Source organism: Melanerpes formicivorus, unplaced genomic scaffold (genome assembly GCF_026170545.1).
Source record: "Melanerpes formicivorus ecotype bairdi unplaced genomic scaffold, bMelFor1.0.p_v2 SCAF_3, whole genome shotgun sequence".
NCBI lineage: Eukaryota > Metazoa > Chordata > Aves > Piciformes > Picidae > Melanerpes > Melanerpes formicivorus.
The window spans coordinates 25,566,730-25,587,121 of NW_027142355.1; the positions used below are offsets into that span (position 1 = coordinate 25,566,730).

A 20,392-nucleotide genomic window follows, 5' to 3' on the forward strand; every position below is an offset into this window, starting at 1 on the left:
ACAGCTCCAAGCAGCGCGGTCTGGAGCCCGTCGGTGCCATTGAAACTACCACTCCCTGAATGCCCCGCGACGCCGCCACAGGCAGCTCAGCGCCTTTCTGCCCCGCCCCGCGGCCCGCCCCTTCACCTTCTATTGGGTCACAGGCAAACACGGCCCCACCTCCTGCCTTCTGATTGGCTGCGGCGCACCGGCTAGGTCGCTGGAAGATGGCGGGCGAGGCTGCAGGTCGCTACCGGAGCACCATGAGCAAGAGCAAGGACCCCTCGGGGCTGCTCATCTCTGTGATCAGGTAGGGGTGGCGCGGCGTGGCCCGGCCCCGCTCTGCAGCCTCCCGTCCTGCCCGCAGGCCTTTTCTGGGCGCTGTGTGCACACCTGGGGTTTATCCAGGGTTTTGTAGGGACCTTTCCGGACCGGGCCTTCCGAGCTTTGGCTTCTTCTAGGGCCCTGGCAGCGATAGGGAAGCTTCAGTGCTGGAACAGTCCTGCTGTCCTCAAGCCTTGTCTCTTTCACTCCTTTCTGTTCCCCTTACATTGCTCTATCCTGGAATCATAGGAGTAAGGCCAGCACTTAGCACTCTTTTAATGCTGTATGAGGAGAGTCAGGTACTGTCTTTTTCTTGCTCTACAGTTCGTAGTCGCTCACCATCCATAAATGCACAGCAGCACAGTAAGGCTGGCTGGAGAAAGCTGTAGGACTGGGAAATCCCGTGTGCAGATTCCATCCTGTTTGAGAATGTTATAATAGGAAAAGGGCAGCTTCTCAGATTAACCATTTTGTGGGAGATGAAAAGAAAGCAGTTGTATCTTCTCATGTTTAAACTATTGAGTTTTGTCTGCCCTTGTCCCCAAACTCTTTTCATCTGCTGGAGGATGATTCTTTGATATGCTTGGAGCCAAAGGAAGGGTCTGAGTGCATTTCACTGGTTTTGCTCTGTGCTGCCTTCAAGGGTTTGTGACTTTTATGCTGTTTATAACCGGTAGGTTGGCAGCTGATGTCCCATACTGAAGCTTTTAAATGTTCACCTTATGTACACGCTGTAAAGGGAGCGTGGACAGCAAGCAATCATAGCAGTATAATATTGTGAGCTGTAATGAACTTTAACATTTTACTTTCAAATTCAATATCTTTGCCAGAAACTAGTCATTCCGTGACTCTGGAGAAGTTACTGTAGCAATAGTTCTGTGTCTAGGACTTGTTGGGCTTTTCAGATCCATGTTGTGATTTTAAAATCCTCTCTGAAGGGTAATGTTTAGGCCAGAGTTCTATTCTGCTTCATAATTCTGCAGACTGATCTTGCAAAAGTTGAGCTAGGTGGTGGCTCTGAAAAGAGAGCGGCTTCACAGAGCTGCTCAGCCTTTGCTGGGTAGTGACTGCATTCTTGGAGTTGTGTGGTAGTAAGTAACAAAGAATCACACCGACCAATGAATGAGAGGTGATGCTTAATGCAGACTCTGGTGCCTGATTTTCCAGTTCAAGCCTGTGTGCTTCATTAGTTGTATAAGAAAAAGTTTTAAATCCAGGTTTGTTTAGGTTGGAGTTCCATGTATACATGTATGGTGATGGGGAAAAGTACCTATTGGTATGACCTCACATAACTGTGAAATATGACAGTGGTATGAGTATAATTAAGTAGCCTTTTATTTTGTATACTACAAGTGTTGAAAGGGGGAAGCTAATACCCAAGTATGTGACTATTACAATGGGTGGATTTCATGCTAGTTTTATTTTCAGGCCCATGGGTCCAATTGTTACTGAGTTCACATGGACTGTTTGAATGATAAAGACATGGTTATCTGTGAAAACCTAAATGAAATGCAAGCTTCTCACCTGGATCTTGAGTTTTTGCTGGGCACTTACATTGGGATAAGGCTCAAGAGTGGGAATTTGAAGTGTGTTGTGTTTAGTGTTTCTTTATTAGCCTCGAATATAAGTAAGTTTGAGAGGCAAACATGGCAAGTTATGGCTGAGAACCTGAAGTTAGAGAATATGCAGCAATTAGTAGACACTGGAAAATGAGTAATATAAAGGTATTGATTCCTGAAACATTTCCTGCAGGGTGGTTTGGGTTTTTTTTTTCAGGGGGTGGGGTGGTGGTGTTTCTTTTACTTACTTTTTGTTTCATGTTTCTTATAATTTCCAAAAGTATTTTAAGACTCTTCTTTTGGATCTCTATTTCAGTAAGTCTGGGCTTACTTAATTCATAATATAAAATGAGAGTGTGCTCATGTTACTGTGTTCTGGAAATAAGAAATGATGTTTGTCTAATATTCTTTGGCTTACAGGCACTGGACACCTTGCCTAGTTCAGTGCTGGTGTTTAGGTACAACACTGAGGTTATCAGCTGTATGAAATTAAAACTATTCACTAGAACAGCCTGGTAACTCAACTTCCAGAATTTAATTAGAGCTTGCTTTGGATACACAGAGTCTTTGCAGAGCTTGAAGTGTTGTATTGAGCCGGACCATGAAAACCTGAAAGCAGAACTGATTGCAAAGGAAGGAAAAAGTGTCGTGTTAATAAAATTCCTGTTTCTTAGGGTTAGCTGCATACAAAAAGCAAGTGGTGTGGAAAGGAATTTAAATAACTTTTCTTCTATATGTTGTTTCTGTAGAGGAGCTCAGGTGAGGGTAGACATCCCAAGCAAACAGGTGAAATCTCTTGGTGTCTTGTGTGGTCAGAAGTTACCCTTGCAAAGAAATGAGGACCTGGGTGGGTTAAATATCTGCCCTACAATTTTACTCACCTGCAGAAAAAAATGTGAAAATCTTAACAGTAAGCTCTGAGTTTGAAATGTAGCAAAGTTTTCTTTCTTTGATAGTTTTATTTCCAAAACACTTACGTGTGGAGTCTTCTAGCAATCCTTGTGCCTTTACACTCGCGTTTCCCTGGTTATTTATTTCTCTCTTGTTGCTGTGTGAAAGGCTCATAAAAGGAAACGATGTATGAAAAGTAGCAAAACTCTGCCTGTGTTCTTCTGTAAACAAATCCAGAGGAGCTTCCTCAAGCATTGTGGTATTTTACTTGGTTATAGCAAAGACAGTTGTGTCTTTCAAACAGAAACATTGTTTAGGCCTGCAAAATCTATTTAGTGTGATTGTCTGTTGTTACTCAAGCTCAGTAGTTCTCCTTTGCAAGAGGCTGAATAATTTTACTGTTTTCCAATACTAGACCTAAGGTTTCCTGGACAGCCTGCCCTGGTGGCCAAGAAGGCAAACAGCATCCTGGCATGGATCAGGCATAGTGTGGCCAGGAGGACTAGGACAGGGATCATCCCCCTGTACTCACCTCTGCTGAGGCCACACCTTGAATACTGGCTTTGGTTTTGGGCCCTCTACTCCAAGTAGTACATTGAGATGCTGGAGCCTGTCCAGCGATCAGCAACAAAGCTGGTGAGGAGTCTAGAACACAACTCTTGTGAGGAACAGCTGAGGGAATGGATTGTTCAGCCTGGAAAAAAGGATGCTATGGAAGTACCTCTCTACGACTCCCTGAAAGGAGGTTGTAGTGAGATAGGTCAGTTTCTCTTCCTCTCAAGGAAGAGTGATAGGACAAGACAAGGCTCTGGTATAAAATTGGGGGGCTGCTGCTTCAGGAAAGTTAATTATATGCATTTATAGAATAGAATAAACCAGGTTGGAAGAGACCTTCAAGATCATCACGTCCAACCTATCACCCAACACCACCCAATCAACTAACCCATGTAACCAAGCACCCTGTCAAGTCTCCTCCTGAACACCTCCAGCGATGGTGACTCCACCACCTCCCCGGGCAGCCCATTCCAATGGGCAATCACTCTCTCTGTGTAAAACTTCCTCCTGACCTCCAGCCTGAACTTCCCCTGGCGCAGCCTGAGACTGTGTCCTCTTGTTCTGGTGCTGGCTGCCTGGGAGAAGAGACCAACCTCTGCCTGTTTACAACCCCCCTTCAGGTAGTTGTAGAGAGCAATAAGGTCACCCCTGAGTCTCCTCCTCTCCAGGCTAAGCAGCCCCAGCTCCCTCAGCCTCTCCTCATAGGGCTTGTGTTCCAAGCCCCTCACTAACTACGTTGCCCTTCTCTGGACTTGTTCCAGCAAGTCAACATCCTTGCTAAACCGAGGGGCCCAGAACTGGACACAGTACTCGAGGTGTGGCCTAACCAGTGCAGTGTACAGGGGCAGAATGACCTCCCTGCTCCTGCTGGCCACACTGTTCTTGATGCAGGCCAGGATGCCATTGGCCCTCCTGGCTGCCTGGGCACACTGCTGTCTCATGTTCATCCTACCATCAACCAGCACCCCCAGGTCCCTCTCTGCCTGGCTGCTCTCCAGCCACTCTGACCCCAGCCTGTAGCACTGCATGGGGTTGTTGTGGCCAATGTGCAGAGCCCGGCACTTGGATGTGTCAAATCTCATGCCGTTGGATTCTGCCCATCTGTCCAGCCTGTTGAGGTCTCTCTGCAAAGCCTCTCTGCCCTCTAGCAGATCAACTCCTGTCCCCAGCTTGGTGTCATCAGCAAATTTACTGATGATAGACTCAATGCCCTCATCCAGATCATCAATAAAGATGTTAAAGAGGATGGGGCCCAGCACTGATCCCTGGGGGACTCCACTACTGACTGGCTGCCAGCTGGATGTGACACCATTCACCACCACTCTCTGGGCTCGGCCATCCAGCCAGTTCAGTGTAGCAGTATAGGTTTCCATTACTGTTCATTGCAGTCATGGTGTAGTTTAAATATTTGAGTTGTCCTTAGTGTTGCTTTTCAGGAGCTTTGAATGCAGAAAGTTCTGGGTTGTAAGAAGACCTATCAGGAAACACCATTCTGCTTCTGGTCTTTTTTCTGTCTCTGTGAAATGTCAGCTTTTCCTGTTGTGCTGGAGAACACATTTGTTCTTTGGGAGTTGTTTCCTGTAGGAAGGTTCCTGTACTAATGGAATTCACCTTGGTTTTCTGATTGTGGCCAAGAACAGATAATAAAGGCAGCCACAATTATGGGCTGATTCGGAAGTTGTTCACTGAGTAGGAGATGTGCCACCTGGTAGAGCACTAAACTGAAGACAAAATTGTGGTGTTTGAGCTGACCCAGGATCTGCTGGGTGATGGTAACCCTGCTAAGGCTGTGTGCTCCAGGGGGGTGATTTCTGCTTCCCAAGCTATGCAGTGCTGATATCTGTGCTGCCTTGTGGCCCTGACTTGAGCAGAGTTACTGTGTCCACATAGCAGGCCACTTAGCTTGGGTCTCCTCTTGGGATGCTTGTGGCATACAGCAATCTCCAAGGAAGTTGTATTAAGCTGGGAGTTGATCTCTTCTCCCAAGTAACACAGGACAAATCAAAAGGATATGGCCTTGAGTTGCACTAGCACAAGTTTAGGTTGGGATGTTAGGGAAAATTTCTTCCCTGAAAGGATTGCCAAGCCCTGGAACAGGCTCCCCAAGGAAGTGGTGGAGTTCCTATGCCTGGAGCCATTTAGATGTGGTACTGAGTGACACGGTTTAGTGGTAGTCTTTGTAGTGCTGGGTTAACGGTTGTGCTTGATGATCTTACAGACCTCTTCCAAGTAAAATAATTCTGTGAGTACATCTCACTGGCTTCAAAATCTGTACATAGCTATGGATGCAGTGCAGTTTGTTTACCAACCCCAAACTGACCTTGCAGCCCACAGGTGGCATGTGTTATGGTGTGATGCAGCTGTTGTTTCCTACTCAATGTTATAGGAGTATGAGGACACCAGCTTTCCTGGGATATTGAAAACCTGTATGTGCTGGATTCAGTACTTGGTGCTTTGCCTGTCCTGCCTATAGGAAGACTGTCAGGAGTGAACCATGTGCAGCACTGCCTGAGGACAGGACTGCTCTGTTCAGAAAGAGGCAGGAGCTGCGTTAGACTGGCTTACAAAGGCTTCTTGACCACAGTTTCTCTCTTGTTTCTTCTTGAGGAGAAATGGAGTGTTTGTTCATAGCAATAAATCTTTTCATAAAGGAAGAGTATTTGGGAAGCTTAATGAGTGCTTGCAAAGTCTACTATTAAAAACCCTTACTGTTGTTGCAGCTTGAGGGAGTCTTCTTCCTTTTACTCTGTGCCTTTAGGGCATATGACTGTATCTTCAGTTTGCTGTTGTCCTCACATTGCTGAGAAGAAATGAGTGTTACTTGCTCTGAGAAGACATACCTCCTGGGATTGGATATTAGGTGTCAGGACTTGACAGCTTCTGTCCTATGCTTCTGCTGTACAGTTGAAAGCTCAACATTTGCACTCATGCCTCAGCGCATACACTTTCAAAACATGTTAATTCTTTCATGGAGGAATAGGAATCTTCGAGTTTGTTAAAAGGTTCTTTGTAAGGACAAAGTATTGTCACTGGAAACCAGGAGCTTTTGTTGTAGGAGTCTAATGCTGATTACATGAGCTTTGGCAATTCCTTGGGAAAGAATAGGAATGGTTTGAGTTGGAAAGGACCTTAAAGACCACCTAGTTGCAACCTCCCTGACGTGGGCAGGAACACCACCTACAGACTAGGTTCTCAAGGCCCTGTCTAACCTGGCTATGGACACTACCAGGATTGTAGCTTCCACAAGTTCCTCAGAGCAACCTGTTCCAGTGCCTCACATGAAGAATGTCTTCTTGATGTCTAATCTATATCAGGCTTTTTCCAGCTTGAAGCCATCATCTCTCATCCTGTAACTCCATGTAAAAAGTCCCTCTACAACTCTCCTGTAGGTCTCCTTCAGATACTGGAAGGAGAGTGCAGCGAATGGAGGCAATTCTGCTCCTCTGGTGGAGGATGAGTTGGGGAATATTTTTTTGGTATCCTTCAGAGGACAAACACGTGTATATTGATTTTTCTTAACCTTTTGTTTTGTTGGGAGCTGGTTGAAGCAGCTTTTGTGCTCTGGAACAAGCAACCTGGCATTTAGCAAATGCTTTGCTGCTTTTTTTCTCCCCTTTTCTTTTTGAGCGATTGTGTCAGATTTTTAATTGGTGAATGTGTCTGCCTTTTATTTACTGTGAGGTGTTTTTCTTTCCAATTAAAGGTTGCTATTTTTTTTTAAGCTCTTTTAATAGCTGCTTTAATTGGGAGAAAACAAACTTCAGCAGTGACTCTGCAAGACCTCACTGAAATCTTTGTGCTAAGCTTTTCCGCAGGCAAATGCATATGACAGATGTCAAGGAGAAGGAAAAGTGAGGCAAGATGTAGTACACTTCCTACTTTCATCTCTGCAGAAGTTGAAATTGTAAGCATTAAAAAAACCCCCTCCCTGACCATATTTTATTTTTCTACAAGTGGAGTTTTTTAATGCTTTTTTTTTTTTTTTTGGCCCATTATTTTCATTACATTTGCAGTGGACTTTGTTAAATGGATTCTTACTAATGACCTGGCATTTGGTCCTCTCTTTCTGTCTGCAGCAATAGAAATGAAATTCTAGTTTGTGATGCAGAGTGAGAAAGACAGATGTATTGCCGTTGCCCTCACTATTACATGTGGGAAATAGCTGCTGCAAGGAATAAAGCTGAGTTACTCTGATCTGTGTGTACTGTAATGGTCTCTTTAAAACCATTTGTATGGCTTAGTGGTATTTTTCAGTGTTACAAAGGTAGAGGCTCTTCTACAAGCAGCTCAGAAATTCATTGAGAGTAAATTATACATAGCAGAATGTGGTTTTAAAAGATAAATTTTCCTGAAATGGTTTTAGAATCATAGAATGGTTTGGAATGGATGGGACTTCAAAGGTAATTTAGTTCCAACCCTTGCTGTGGACAGGAAAATTTCCTACTAGACCTGGTCATTCAAAGCCCCGTCCAGCCTGCCCTTGAATACTTCTAGGGAGGGGGCATTCACAACTTCTCTGGGCCTCAGTGCCTCCACCCTCACAGTAAATAACTTCTTCCTCATATGTAATCTAAACCTAATATTTCTATTTGAAGTTGTCACCCCTTGTCCTGTCACAACAGACCATGCCAAAACATCTGTTCCCAGCTTTCTTCTTGGCCCCTTTAAATCTTGAAAGGCCATGGTATGGTCTCCCTGGAACCTTTTCTTCTATGTGCTTCTATGTGCCGATTCTATGAGGACAGGCTGATAGCAGATGTGTTCCAACCCGCTGATCATCTTTGTGACCCTCCTCTGGGCACTCTCCAACAGATTCATGCCCTTATGTAAGGACCCTCAGAGATGGATGATGCACCACCTGTATCTGTCTTTGGGAATTGTTAACTTTAGCTTGATACAGACAGCAACAGCAGGTCAGGGGGTGTGTGAATACAGAACCATGTGTGAAAGGACAATATCATAGGATCACAGAATGGTTTGGGGTGGAACAGACTGTTAAAGATCATCTAATCTCAACCCCTCTACCATGAGCTGAGGCTTCTGCTAGACCAAAGCCCCACCCAATATGTGTGACCATGTCTTGTGAAAGGCTCAGGGTACTTTAGCTTTTATTTTAGCCTTAGAGAATGCGCTGTGCAGAGTTGGAGTTCAGCCTACCCCTAGCTAGGATGCAGAAAGAGTTGGTTTTCTTGATAGATGATTACAAATTCTGTGGTTTCAAACCTTTACAAGATGCTGCTTCCAGCAGCTCTTCATTCTGGTACAATGTTGAAACATTCAGGTTGATAAGGAATTGTCCAAAGCCTCTTGGTGCTTCGGGCAGGGCTGCTGTTGTGATGTGGTGTGGTATCATGGATTGATTCATAGTGGAGGGTGGCCAGTGGCTCCTTAAATGCTTTTAGTCTTTTAATCATCCAGGTGTCAGGTCTAAGTAGCATTTTCTAGCCTCTGCTCTTGCAGATTTGAAAATACTCAACCTTAGGACCTCAGTTTTCTCCTCAGATATGTTAACTCCCATAATAGTTGTGTTGAGTGTTTTCGATCTAAAGTTAATTACAAATAAAATGGTAGAGAGTTACTACCTGTGGTCTCCTGTATGTGAAGATAGTCTTAGACAGGTTCTCGCACAATGGAGTGTTAGCTGAGTTGCTCTGGCAGCTGCTCTGGGGTCGGAGTGGCTGGAGAGCTCCCAAACAGAGAGGGACCTGGGGGTACTGATCGACAGCCTCCTGAATATGAGCCAGCAGTGTGCCCAGGTGGCCAAGAAGGCCAATGGCATCCTGGCCTGCATTAGGAGTAGTGTGACCAGCAGGAGCAGGGAGGTCATTGTGCCCCTGTACTCTGCATTGGTTAGGCCACATCTTGAGTACTGTGTCCAGTTCTGGGCCCCTCAGTTTAGGAAGGATATCGAAACACTTGAATGTGTCCAGAGAAGGGCAACAAGGCTGGGGAGAGGCCTTGAGCACAATCCCTATGAGGAGAGGCTGAGGGAGCTGGGATTGTTTAGCCTGGAGAAGAGGAGGCTCAGGGGTGACCTCATTGCCCTCTACAACTACCTGAAGGGTGGTTGTAGCCAGGAAGGGGTTGGCCTCTTCTCCCAGGCAACCAGCACCAGAACAAGGGGACACAGTCTCAAGCTGCACCAAGGGAGGTTTAGACTCGAGGTGAGGAGAAAGTTCTTCACCGAGCGAGTCGTTTGTCATTGGAATGTGCTGCCCAGGGAGGTGGTTGAGTCACTGTCCCTGGAGGTGTTCAAGAGGAGATTGGACGTGGCACTTGGTGCCATGGTCTAGTCATGGGGTCTGTGTTGATAGGTTGGACTCTATGATCCTCGAGGTCTCTTCCAACCTTAGTTTTACTGTGATACTGGCACTGGCATCTCATGGATCTTTCTTTTCTCTGCATCCTTTTCCCACGGTGGAAGGCAGTGTGTAGCTGGTGTTGTTGGGACTTTGCCTATGTGCAGGGCTGTTTTTTCATCTTAATGCACTGCTGATGGAGCCATCTTGAAGGGGTGTGATGTCTTCTGTTGAAGCTGTCATCTGCAATGGCTGCAGTGCAGCAGTTTCAGAAATGAGCTGATCACCAGCTATACTTGCATTGTTTGTATTGGCATGGTGAAATTTGAGGGGTTGGTTAATCTAGCCAAATAAAGAATTTCCTGAGGATATATGTTTAGGTGGCTGTAGGCTGCTCAACCTGTGTACATCTGCAAGTCCTCAATGATAAAAAGCTCGACTTCTGTTGAAAATTCTCTAACCAACTGTGTCAGGGACATGAAAGATTAATGAAATGTAAGGAAAGGAGGAAAATGTTTTGGAAGACTGTTTGCTTTGTGTGTTTAACACCATCTTGAAGAGACTCGGTTCTGCCTTTTCTTAGAGGGAAGGAGGGAGTTACTACTTTGTTTACACAATGGAGATCTTCTCCTCTGGAGGCTGGGCACTTTGCATTCCCCTTGGTGAGGATGGAATTTTCTTGCCTCATGCTTTATTTCTTTATTTTTAGAGGAAAGATCCTTTAAAATTTAATAGTTTACAGTGATTCCTCACTTCTTATGCCTATTGACTTGTCTGCTGCAGTTTTGGACCACCTTTCTAGCACTTCACTGTCTACATGAAGGGAGTAGTTTGCTCTTGAATGTTTTAATTCCCTCAAATCCAGAATTTCATAGGAACCAGCAACTAACCTGTGAAAGCAGTGAGAAAATGTTCAACATGTTGCTCCCAAGTTAGACTTTTAAATGCCCTCTGGATTTCATCCCCCACCCCCTGACTGCTGGCTGTATTTCATATGGAACCCACTTTTGCAATGGTTTCAGTGAGACTCCACAGAGGCTTCAAAATGTGTATCATTACATGATATACTTTGAGGTTAAACAGTGCTGGAAGCTGTAGATCACCCCATTTGGGACTTGTCTTAAAGACATCAGTTTTCAATTATAAAAGTCAAATAAGTCCTTTTAGTTTTATGAACCTCTGGAAATTTAGAGAGCCATGTAGACAGTTAGCTGAAGTACAGCTGTTCTTGTCCCGGGGGCTTGACAGAACTGTCTCTTTGTGCTGTGTTGAAATGTAACTGCTTGTAAGGTCTCACAGGGTGGGATGGCAAATCAAGTAGAACAATATTTGCTGAACTCTTCTAGACAGGCTTTTTTCCTACGCAGGATATTTTCACACCCATACAAATAAAGGTTAGGGTAAGAAACAAGAAACAAACAAACCAACCCACCCAAATAAACAGAAAACTTCAACCTAAACCAAACAAACACAAAACCCCACAACCAACAAAAAACTCCAAAGAAACTAAAAAAACCCCACACAAACAAAACAAATCACCCAACCAACACCTGGTTTTCAGAAAAGACTGGGTTTGTTGTCCTCACTTGTGCATCTTACACTGCTTAACTCAGAGGCTTCTAGAAAAGCAAGGTCCCTTTGGAAAACATATTCAAAAAGCCTGTTTGATCTTGTGTGTTGCTTTACTTTCCCACTACAAAGCCCAGTCCTTGAAATGATCAGGGTTAGACCATTGTGTAAGGCTCTGTTTCCCTTGACACCTTTTAGCAGAGGTATCAATATGTTCTGGCCAAGTTTTGGGCTCCCCAGTTCATTAAGGACAGGAAACTGCTGGAGACAGTCCAACAGAGGGCCACAAGGGTCACTTGGGGACTCCAGCATCTCTCATGCAAGTAGAGGATCAGAGACCTGGGGTTCTTTAGCTTGGAAAAGAGAAGACTGAGTGATCTTCTCAATGCATGTAAAGGGACTGGGCTTGTCTCATGGTAACCAGTGATAGGGCAAGGGGCAACAGGTAGAAAATACAACACAGGAGGCTTCACTTGAGCTCTTTACTTTGGGAGTGATGGAGTGCTGGAGTTGACTGCCCATAGAGCTGGTGGAATCTCCTCCTCTGGAGAGATTCCATACTCAGCTGGACATTGATCCTGGACAGCCTGCTGTGGGTGACCCTGCTTTAGCAGGGGGATTGAGATAGCTCTCCAGAGGTCCCTTCCAACTGCTCCTATGCTGGGATTCTGTGAAAAGATAGTAACAAAGTAGTGCATTTTATCCCACAGTATTTATTCTTGGAGAGCATCTTCAGTGGATCTGTGAAGTTGACATTTGATCCTCCCAACAAGTCTCAGTTCAAAGTCATAGCTGCATCTCTTGTGGTAATTTACAACTTGATGTTGTCTGAGTAACTGTCTGGTTATGATTGCTTCTGTTGGGCAGCTGAGATGTGGAGAGATGCTTTCTCTCATCTTGAGTATTTTTTTTGTTCTCTTTGCATCCTGACCTCTTATCTTTTATTCACCTGTTGTTGTTTCTTGTATATTAGGTTTCCTCCCACAAGGAGCCTGTGCTGTTGGTCTGAGCAGTGTCTCTTGATGGGGTGGCTGTGTGGTTGCCCTTTGTGTGTTCCTGCACTGCAAACATCTAGTAATGATCACAAGGGCTTAAACCAAATTGAGAAAGCAAACACTGTATTGGGGGCACGGCCATGGTCATCACCAAGAGATGCCTTATGAAAAATAACAAGATTCTAATAGCTTTCTTTTTCCTCTGCCTCCTTTTTTCTTGTTTTACCCTTTTCTTTCCTTTTTAATGTCTCCTTGGCATGTTGCAGCAGTTTCCTGCAGGGAGGAGATGGGTCTTTCTAGACATCCACAGTGCTCTGCTTAAATGATTATTTGATGCTTGAGGCAACTGCTTTCTTCGTTTAACTCCATAAATCCTTTGCTGGACAAAAAATTGCCTGTTTGCTAAGGCCCTGCTTTGATTGTGTTTTTCCTGTACCTTGCAGAGGTTTGTTTTGTTGTGGTTGGTTGAAAATTTCCCCCCCCTCCCCAACCCCCCCTTAAGTTTTCCAGACCAGCTCAGTTGGAAGCAAATGAAAGCTGTATTTACAAGCAAAACTGCAACCTACAATGAAATGCAATGAATATGTACAAAATATGCAATATTTACAGGTATATGCAGTTAATGAACAGCACAAGGATCCCCTAGTCAAAGACCAAGGGAAGCTAATAGCTAGTCCCTTCTTGTCCCCCCCCTTCCCCCCTCTACATAAAAGGGACAAGAGAAAGGAGCAGAGAGAGACCTCAGAACTTAGACAAAACAATGCAGCCAAGGTCAAGCAGAAGCACAAAGTTAGTATCTCCCAGAGTGAAGAGGTGAGAACAGCGAGAAATTGTTTACATTATTAGCTTAAGTCCATTATCTTTCCACCCAATAGTGATTTATTTCCATTTTACTACTTTCTGTTCAAGATCTGTGGAAAAACTTTAAAGGCATAGCCTAAAACTACCACACTGGTTTATGTTTGGTGAAGTAAAATGGGGAAGAAATAAATAAACCTTCTTTAAATTGTCCATCCTGAAGGGTAATTTTGGTAATTTTAGTGCTGTATTATTGATCTTATTGCCTGGAGTGAAACCAGTACATATATGATAAGGTTACATAACCTATTTGGGTGTGCTTTTATAGCACTACTCATACGTAGTGCCTGCAGATTTCACAGATACAGAGATGGCAGCGAGTTGGAAGGGACCCTCAAAGGTCATCTTGTCCAACCCACCCTGCAGTGAGCTGGGAGACCTCCAACTAGATCAGGCTACCCAGGGCCACGTCAAATATGACCTTCAGTGTCTCCAGGGATGGGGCCTCAACCACATCCCTGGGCAACCTGTTCCAGTATTTCACCATCCTCATTGTAAAGAGCTTCCTCTTAATGTCTAATCAAAATCTACTCTGCTCCAGTTTCAAACTATTATTGAATAGAATAGAATTAACCAGGTTGGAAAAGTCATCAGAGATCATTGAGTCCAACCTATCATCCAACACTATCTAATCAACTAAACCATGGCACCAAGCACCCCATCCTGTCTCTTCCTAAACACCTCCAGTGATGGTGACTCCACCTCCCTGGGCAGCCCATTCCAATGGGCAATCACTCTTGCGTGAAGAACTTCTTCCTAACATCCAGCCTAAACCTTCACTGACACAGCCCCTCATCCTATCACCACAAACCCTTCTAAACAGTCCAACCTTCCTGTAGGTCCCCTTCAGATACTGAAATGTAGCTATTAGGTCTCCCTGGAGTCTTCTCTTCCTCATGCTGAACAACCCCAGTTCTGTCAACCTGTCTTCATGGGAGAGGTTCTTGATCCGTCTGATCATCTTTGTGGCTCTCCTCTGGACCTGCTCCAGCAGGTCTATGTCTCTTTTATGTTGGAGGGCAGTAAAGAATTATTGTTTAACTCCTACTCAAACTATTAAATATTGAAAAGCTTCCTCCATTTCCTCAGAGGTGTTGGATGGTAGTGGAGCCCTTAACATTTGGATTTTGCCCAATGCTTTCAGTGTGCAGTTTAGAAGCTTCTCTTGAAGAGATTTTTGGAGTTTTTTAAGGGGGGAAAAGGTCACAAGAGAAGTGAGTTCTGTAGTTTAGTGACACTTCAAAATGCAGGCTTAGCTTCCACCAAGACCAGCTTTCAGTCAAGCTGTGTTGTTGCAGTTGGTACCACAAACTAACTGTCTCACTGTATCTTCAAAGATGTTTTACAGGGAGGAGCTGGGAGGCCTAATAAGTTGTGTGATGTGATGCAGGGCATAGCAGAAGCAGGTGGCAGAGAGCTTACTGTGAATTGACAGGGTGCTTGGTTGCATGGTTTAGTTGATTAGGTGGTGTTGGGTGATAGGTTGGACATGATGATCTTGAAGGTCTATTCTATTCTATTCTTCAAATTGGTGCTTTGTTTGATTCCCCCAGTGAGTCAGCGCCTGGTTCAGTTGCGCTTCACTAAAACGTTCTTTTTCCTGATCTGATGAGAAACATTTACGTTTGATCAGTTTACCTTTTCTGTTTGTTTTTGGTGCGTTTTTAAATTATTTTTATTGGTTTTTCCCACTGTTTTTTAATAAGTGTCTTCATTTGAATAAGTGGTGCTGAATGAAGGCAGGTGAATTGCAGGCTTCAAGAAACCTGATCTAGAAGTAAACAAGGATTCTTCCTGGATTTCCGTGCTGCACCTCTGCATTGTGCAGCACTCTTGCTTTCAACCATGAGTATCTATCTCTAGTATTGTGGGGTGGAAGGAGAGAGGCTCTACAGGGATACAGAATCACAGAGTGGTAGGAATTGGAAGGGACCTCTGGGGATCATCTAGTCCAAGCCCCAAGCTAAAGCCAGGTCACTCACAGCAGGTTGCCCAGGATTGCCTTCAGGTGGCTTTGAAATCTCTTCAGAGAAGGAGACTCCACAACCTCTCTGGGCAGCCTGCTCCAGGATTCCAGCACCTTCACAGGAAAGAAGTTTTTCCTTATGTTTTGGTGGAACTTCCTGCCTTCAAGTCTGTGCCCATTGTCCCTTGTTTTGTTGCTGGGCACCTCTGAGAGGAGTCTGGCCCCATCCTCTCGACAGCTGGCCTTTAGATATTGATCAGCACTGAGCCCACCAAGGTGCCTAGCAGCAATGGTCAAAAGCAGCAGGGACTTGCATGCTCGTCTCCTGTCAGAATATTTTAATGTGCTGCAGGCACTGATTTAGGATTAATTTTCTGAACTTATATTTGCATTTTCCATCCAGTATCTGTTCTTCTAATTCTGTTTAATAAAAAATGCTACAGAAGCATAATGCCCACATGCTGTTATTGCAGTGTTCTCCCTCTGAAACCAAACCTCCAGTCAAGAAATGGATAATTAAGACTCCATTTACTATCCCTAGCTTAGCAGTAATCATACTTAACAGGGCTGGCCTGAAGGTAGGTAGAACAGGCAGGCAGCTAGCTATCTACCCAGCTTAGCTGAAGGCATCAGAAAAACCACATTTGCAGCAATGAAACATTTATTGTTCATTAAAGTTAACAGTTTTCTCTTAAAATTGAGACAATCTGATTTTCTTGGCCTTTTATTGGACAGGTAGGAAGATAACAGGGAGCTGACAAAAGAAAGTACTGACCTGCCCTAGAAAGCAGACCGAAGCCCTTGATGATATGAACTGTGTGGGCAAATATGAGACTTCTCCATGTAAACAGAATTCTTTTGAGCCTCAAATCTAATTTCTGATTGAAATGTAATTTTGAGGTTGTTGCTTGTAAATGGATAGTCTTAAAGGTTGTTGCTAACTTCCTTTTGCCACAAGTGGGAAACTGAATGAAGGATTTGGTAGAAAAAAACACTCTAATGAAGGCAAGGCAGCAACAAGGTACTGCTGAATGAAGCAGGAGTGATGTGGAACACAACCTGAATTCAGGTTCAGAAGACTGCTTGTATAGTGCAAGGACATAAAGCATATTTGCAGAAGAAACCAGGTTTGAACTGTGGGCATTTGGAGCTCAAATTCATGGATTTCTTTCTGGCTTATTTCTGTTGTTGGCTCTTGCAGAAGAAAAGAGGAGAGAACAGAGCTGTTTCTCTGGTGCTTCAGACAGAGGTACACCAGTAGGACCGGATGTGGTAAACCCATCTCCATGTCAAGCAGCCTGTTTCTAGCTTTGCAAAATTTTTTCCTAACTGAGCATTAAGAAGTGTGGTCAGCAAGTCAAGAGAGATTCTCTTCCCCCTCTGCCCTAGTGAAGACACATCTGGAGTATTATGTCTGGTTTGGGGCTCCCCAGTTAAAGAGAGTCAGGGAACTACCAGAGGGAGTCAATAGAGGCTACAAAGATGCTGAGGAGACTGGAGCTGAGAGACTTGGCACTGCTTAGCCTGGAGAAGAGTGGACTCAGAGGGGATCTTCTGAATGCTGATCAATATCTGAAAGCTAGATGTCAAGAGGATGGAGCCAGATACTCTTCAGTAGTGCCCAGTGACAGGACAAGGGCCTCTGGACACAAACTGAAACAGAGAAGTTCCACCTAAATATAAGGAAAAACTTCTTTGCTGTGAGGGTAGTGGAGCCCTGGAGTAGGCTGCCAAGAGAGGTGGAGTCTCCTTTTCTGGAGAGATTCCAAACCTGCCTGGACATTGTGATCATGGGCAACCTCTTCTGGGTGACCGCTTTAGCAGCGGGGTTGGACTGCACAATCTCCCCAGGTTCCTTCCAACCCCTCTCATGCTGGGATTCTGTTGTAGTGTCATGAGGTGCCCCAGGAAGAACATTTCTTTGTAACTGCTCTTGTGGTCGTTTTCAGTTTGCTTTGGGCTCATTGCTACAGGGACTGAGCAAAGGAACCTGTTGTGCATTTCCTTGACATCACAGCTGATGGTGTGCTTTCTGTGGTGCTGGAAGCCGTGATGTTAAATCATCTTCTGGGGCTGGAGTGTGTTTGAAGTGCAAAAACAGCACATTAGGAGGGAAGGTGAATTGCTTCATAGTTTTGCAGCTGGTCATCTCTGTAGAGCATTTCTGTACCTCTGTAGTTATCTTGTGCTGCATGATGTTTAGTACAATGCTGTTTGTTTTCTTCTGCTGTTGAATAGCTTGGTAAACATTGTATCTTTTCACCTCACCACAGTGTAAGAAATGTCAGCTCATGAAGAAATTATGGCTTGTTTTCTGTCCTTTCACATCTACCTGGTTTTTCTTGTACTGTTTGAATACTGGAGGGTTTGTCTTTTATACTTCCTGCACAGATGAATGTATCACACTGCAGAAGTTAATTTACAGAGGAGATTAAGTAGTGCTATAAAGTGTAGTAATTCTGCAGTTCAGGCATCTGTGTGTCTTGGGTAGGTCTGTGAAAAACAGTGATTTGTCAAAACACAAGAGGTAGCCAACATTACTTCCATAGTGTGAGAGGAACTTGTTTTATAGAGTGGGGAATCTGCTGGTGTTAGCTCTTCCTGGCAACAGATAGTTTCTTAGAAAAAGTTTATTTTACCCCAACTTAATGTGTTGCATTTTCATAGTCATTAAGGTTGGAAAAGACCTCCAAGACCAAGTCCAACCATTAACCCAGAACTGCCAGGTTACCACTAAAACATGTCCTTCGGCACCACCATGCCTACATAGCTTTTAAAACCCTCCAGGGATGGGGATGCCACCACAGCCCTGGGCAGCCTGTGCCAGAGCTTGACAACCCTTTTGGAGAACAAGTTGTTCCTCATGCCTGACCTAAACATCCCCTGGTGCAACTTGAGGCTTTTTCCTTCCATCCTGTCACTTTTTACCTGGGAGAAGAAACTGCCCCCCACCTGGCTCCAGCCTTCTTTCAGTTGGAGGGAGCAGGAAGGTCTTCCTGCAACCTTGTCTTCAAGCTAGACAATCTTAGTTCCCCCAGTTGCTCCTCTAGACCCTTCACCCTTTCTCTAGGCCCTTCTCTGAACCCACTCCAGCACCTCAATGTCCTTGGAGTGAGGGGCCCAAAACTGAAGCCAGTATTCACAGTGTGGCCTCTCCGGTGCCAAAGTACAGGAGGACAATCCCTGCCCTAGTCCTGCTGGCCACACTATTGCTCATGCAGGCTGGGAGGTTGTTGGCCTTCTTGGCCACCTGGCTACAAGCTGGCTCATCTTCAGATGGTGTGTGTATTTCACAAAGCTTCTTTGTGTTTTGATGAGAGGAGCATTTAATTTTGCTGCTCAGAGGAAGCCACTAAGGCCTGTGGAGAAAAGCAAGTTTTGATTACTTTAGTGAGTTTTCCAGATGCTTCCATACTGTGTTGGTCATTTATAGGTGGGCATCCATAAGTCAGGAATCTTTCCTCCCAATATTTTGATTTGCTCTATTTTTGTGGTGGCTGCAGCCTGAAATGGATATGGTGTAGTAGTCACTCTTGTAGAGTTAGATGTTTGGACTTGATCATCTTGAAGGTCTTTCCCAACCACTGGGATTCTGTGATTGTGGCTGCTTTAAAGCAACAGGTGAGAGTAAGTTGAAACGTGGTTTTGGGTCTTAGTTGGGCCAGTGTGTCTGAGAGGCATTGTTCATTTAATCTGTGCTGCAGAGGAAGGAAGATTCTTCTGTAGTTGTGAAAATTGTTCATCTTTTCTGCGAAGGTAGAGTCTCTTGCAGCAGTGGTAGAGAACAATTACATTTCATCAGTGTGAATACATTTCTTATGTTTTTACCTTTGGAAACCAGATATTCCTGTCTTTGAACTGTGTATCAGGGGGTTTAGGTGTCTTGCAGAATGACAGTGCTTCAGGACTGCTGTAGAGCTCCCTGTGCTAGTTCCTTGATACTAGAAAGTGGAGATGAAAAGTGCTGTGATCTACAGATCAAATTCTGTTGAAATGAGTAGTCCCAATAGACTGTTTTTATTACTCTCATGATGCTGTGAATTCACTGACCTCAGGAGGAGGTTTTTCTTGTATGAAATGTGCTGTTGTCCTGGTTTGAGCCAGAACAGAACTAATTCTGCTCTGTGATTTGGCTTGTCAGTTCAGGCTCTTCTCAGGAATTGCACTTGCTGAAGTTCAGGGCAGGTTTGCACAGAGGCTGCTTCTAGCAATGACAATGCTGATAGGCAGAGTTACTGCCAAGGGCTGGGCTGCAGAAAGGCTCCTGCTTAGACTTGCTTGTGTGCAGATGAAGGGCACTGCTACATCTTGTGTCCCATGTTGGGATGTAGTAGGAGATGGCACCTGCTGGGAGGAGTGGATGGGACAGGTGATTCTAAACTGACCAGCAAGTGATCCCATCCTGTGGATGTCATCTTCAGTATAAAGCTGAAGGATCACCAGAGTCAAGGGTCTTCTGCAATGGCTGCTCTGTGAGAAGGACTCTGACCATTTTCCCTTTGATCATGGTACACAAGTTCCTTAATCCAGTTCTGGACTCCAAATCCTGAATCTCATTCCCATCTGCTGTTGAGTCCAGTCTGGGACTTCCCCAGTGCCTTCGCCTAGCATCGGTGGTGACAGTATCATTGACATCAGTGTTTGGGTTTGATACTGGCTTGTATCTATTTCATTTATTGTTATTATTTTCACTAAAGCTGGTTTAGTTTCTTTCCCAACCCATCAGTTGCCTTTTTTCCTGTTCTGTTCTCTTTGGGAAGGCTGAAAGGTTCATAGAGAGCCTCTCCCACTTCCTTAGGGACCAGCCCAGCCCCTGGACACAGGGCTGTACATCCCATGATAAAATGATCTAAGGATTGTCTGATCGTCTGCTTCATCCTCTCTTCCACGTGTGGAAGTGACTGCAGTGAATGAAATGCTTTGCATTTGTGTAATGTGTATTTTTAACTAAGTAAAATCAAAAGTCAATGAGATTTGACTTCATGAATTAGTTTTACTGTAGCATAAAAATGTCTCTTAACATCCAGTTGGAATTATTCTAATCCTATTGAGCTCTTGCTAATGAGACAGGCAGATGCAGCCATCCAGCTGCCAAGCAGAAATGACAGGTGTCTTCCAGGGAGGTGGTTCTCATTTAGAGAAGTAGAAATGGGGGAAGAAAAAAAAAGTGAACTGCTGAGGGAACCTACTGGAGATCCCCACTGAGTTCATAACCTGCATGTACTCAGTATCTGAATCGACAGTCCTCCTTTGTGTCATGTTTTGCATGCTTTTGGTTTTCAGGGAGTTCTACAAGTCTAATGTATATTTATCACTCTTTCATAATCCTCTCCTGGTTTGTAATTCCCCCTTCAAAGTTTTCTCAGCAAAGTTCCCTTCCCAAACAGTTTTGATCCT

General features: G+C 44.5%; 1 protein-coding gene across 1 annotated transcript in view; it reads left to right on the plus strand.

The window, feature by feature from the left end:
* Positions 1 to 203: 203 nt before the first annotated feature.
* EXOC4 (exocyst complex component 4) overlaps positions 204 to 20,392 on the plus strand; it is a 517,764-nt gene continuing 497,575 nt past the window's right edge. Inside the window, exon 1 of the mRNA XM_068169085.1 lies at positions 204 to 289. Coding sequence (XP_068025186.1) covers positions 207 to 289 — 83 coding nt within the window. The 5' untranslated portion in view covers positions 204 to 206. The remainder of the gene's footprint in view (positions 290 to 20,392) is intronic.